This window comes from Cornus florida, unplaced genomic scaffold (assembly GCF_030987335.1).
Source record: "Cornus florida cultivar Cherokee Brave unplaced genomic scaffold, ASM3098733v1 CherokeeBrave_3.0.0_Hap2_Chr02, whole genome shotgun sequence".
Taxonomy (NCBI): Eukaryota; Viridiplantae; Streptophyta; class Magnoliopsida; order Cornales; family Cornaceae; genus Cornus; species Cornus florida.
In genome coordinates, this window is record NW_026775572.1 from 62730791 (window position 1) to 62733416 (window position 2626).

General features: G+C 42.2%; 1 protein-coding gene across 1 annotated transcript; it reads right to left on the reverse strand.

The window, feature by feature from the left end:
* Positions 1–216: 216 nt before the first annotated feature.
* On the reverse strand, positions 217–1121 carry LOC132296322 (uncharacterized). Its single transcript, XM_059794533.1, has 2 exons — positions 974–1121; positions 217–905 (listed from the first exon to the last, which is right to left on the reverse strand). Exons 1-2 carry the CDS (start codon positions 1119–1121, stop codon positions 217–219), a joined length of 837 nt encoding a protein of 278 aa, XP_059650516.1.
* Between the last annotated feature and the right edge of the window lie 1505 nt (positions 1122–2626).

The window sequence follows — 2626 nt, forward strand, 5'->3', positions numbered from 1 at the left end:
TGTTCTTGATGGTTGCATGATTTAATTTCTGATAATCAATGCACAACCTTATAGAACCATCCTTTTTCTTTGCAAATAACACTGGCGCGCCCCATGGTGAAACATTAGGTCGAATAAAACTCTTCAGCCTCAAATCATCCAACTGCTTCTTTAATTCCTCCAACTCTGCTGGTGCCATACGATACGGAGCCATAGAAATCGGCGCAGTACTAGGCATCAAGTCAATCCAAACTCAACTTCTCTTCTAGGAGGTAAATTCGGTAAATCATCCGAAAACACATCCAAAAAGTCACAAACAACTAACGGATAAACTGTCTCCATATCACCATCTTCTTCAGCCAAAATGTTAGCTAAGAAGAAATCACAATGGTCTTGACCACGAACACCATAACAAGCTGAAACCAGGGAATCACCACGATCTCCCACAAACACAAAACAATCCCCCTCTGGTGTACACACTGAAACTCTACCACTGAAGCAATCAATGGTGGCATGAAATGATGATAACCAATCCATTCCAAGAATGACGTTAAACCCTGTCATCTCAAGAAGGATAAGATCAAAAACCAAAGTCCGCCTAGCAATCATAATGGCGCAATCATGCACCACCTTGCTCATAACCAATGAACCACTTACCGACGTATCAAAGCACAATGCTCGGTCCAGAAAACCAACCTCCAATCCCGATGCAAGTGTAAATGTGCATGAAATAAATGAATGAGGTGCACCAGAATCAAACAAAATGCGAGCATAAGATCCAAAGACTGGAAACATACCCCTTACCACTGACAGTCCCGAAGATGTCTCAGGAAGTGCATACACTCGACCCTGAGATATCTGAGCCTGTAAACCTCTAGCCTGAACCCCGGACTGTTGACTAGTCCCTATAGAACTACCCCTCCCAGCTGGTCTCGATCATTGTGAAGATGCAGTTGGCTGCAGTGGTCTAGACCCAGACGGTACTGTAACAGACTGAGATGGTCTCTGTTGTGTACCACAACCACTACCAGAACCTTTGCCTGAGCCACCAGTCCTTCTCGAACAATCTCTAACCTTGTGGCCCTGCTGTCTACATCCAAAGCAAGCTCCCATAGAAGAAGACTGTGGACAATCAGACTCATAAGGGCCAGGCTATTGATACCCAAAATAGATAACCTCACTCCTACTTGCTCCTGATGGTACAGAAGTTGTAGGAGTAGGTCAGCCTAACTGTTGTCCTCCAGACCTAGATTAACTCCCTCTATGCCTCTTGCTAGATTAACCCTCAGCACATGAACCACTGGCTCGTCTTTGCTTCCACTGATCCCGAGTTTGATTTTTATCATTCAACTCAGCTTCAACAATCAATGCCCTTTCTATAGCCTCAGGATAAGTCTGTAGGCACTTTGCTGCAACAAAAGTCCTAATCCGATAATGGAGTCCCTCTACAAACTTGTGAACTTTATCTGATTCCTTACTTACAATCTCCGGAGCAAAATGAGAAAGAGAAGTAAATCTATTCTCATAATCTGTCACTGTCATAGAACTATTCTAGAATAAAGAGATAAACTCCTTGTGCAGCTCCCATCTTTTAGTCACAGGAAAGAACTTATTGTAAAATAACTCTTTGTAAGCATCCTATGACAATGTCTTCACATCCATTCTGTTAGACACTGACTTCCACCACAATTTGGCATCCCTAGTAAAGTTGTAGGTAGCCAATAGAATCTTCACAGAATCATTTTCAACTGCCAGAGCATCAATATGCTTTTCCACCTAGTCAAACCAATCATTTGCTAACAACGGATCAGTCCCACCCTCGAATAATGCAGGCATGAGTCTGACAAATGTGGAGATGAGTTTGAGACATCTTTTTGTCTCATTTTCCCCTGCAGACATCACTGGCGGTGGCAAACCTCCCTGTCCCACAAGGTGAGATGCAGAACTCTCCCCAGACTATCCAGCTGCAGGCCCAATCTCTTAGCCTCTTGGTGCCCTATCCTTCTTACGAGGGGGCATACTACAATGAAATGCAAGTCAATAACAATATCACTATCCACACTCCCAAACTCATTCATAGGAATAAAAGCCTTTAAAAACATAGCATGCTTTATCATAATCAGATAAACACGTAATCGTATATACACATAAGCATGCTTACAAGGCAAATAACAGATACACATGTAAGCACATAAGACACTACAAACCCCTATACATACAGCTGTAGACAGACCTCTACCCATCGTCCCTAGGCTATAGGAACCATGCTCTGATACCATACCTGTCACGCTCCTAGACCGTAGTCCGGATTATGAACACAACACACAAACAATCACAGTCTCAAAATCAGAAAGATATCCCTGTAACCTGTCTCAACCACACATCAACCTATCTATTTCCCTTTACAAAAACAAGACTGAAAATTAATAGATAAGATGCCAATATTTCAACATTAAAGTTTTAAAGTGCAAAATAACATTTATTACATGCCAGAAATATTCTAAGGAAATATAAACAAAAACATAGGCTATTATGCGGAACAAAACACTACAACACTAGCCCCGACTCTGTCTACAGCTGAGGAGGAACACCCTCCATACCATCCGTGCCATGACCTGAAAAGATATGTATAAAATAGGAATGAGTA

Bases quoted from the DNA above. Each gene is read 5' to 3' on its own strand.
- LOC132296322 (XM_059794533.1), bottom strand. From the start codon at position 1,121: ATGAGTCTGATTGTCCACAGTCTTCTTCTATGGGAGCTTGCTTTGGAT. The intron at 906-973 runs GTCTGTTACAGT...GATCGAGACCAG, and splicing joins ACACAACAGAGACCATCTCA to CTGGGAGGGGTAGTTCTATA.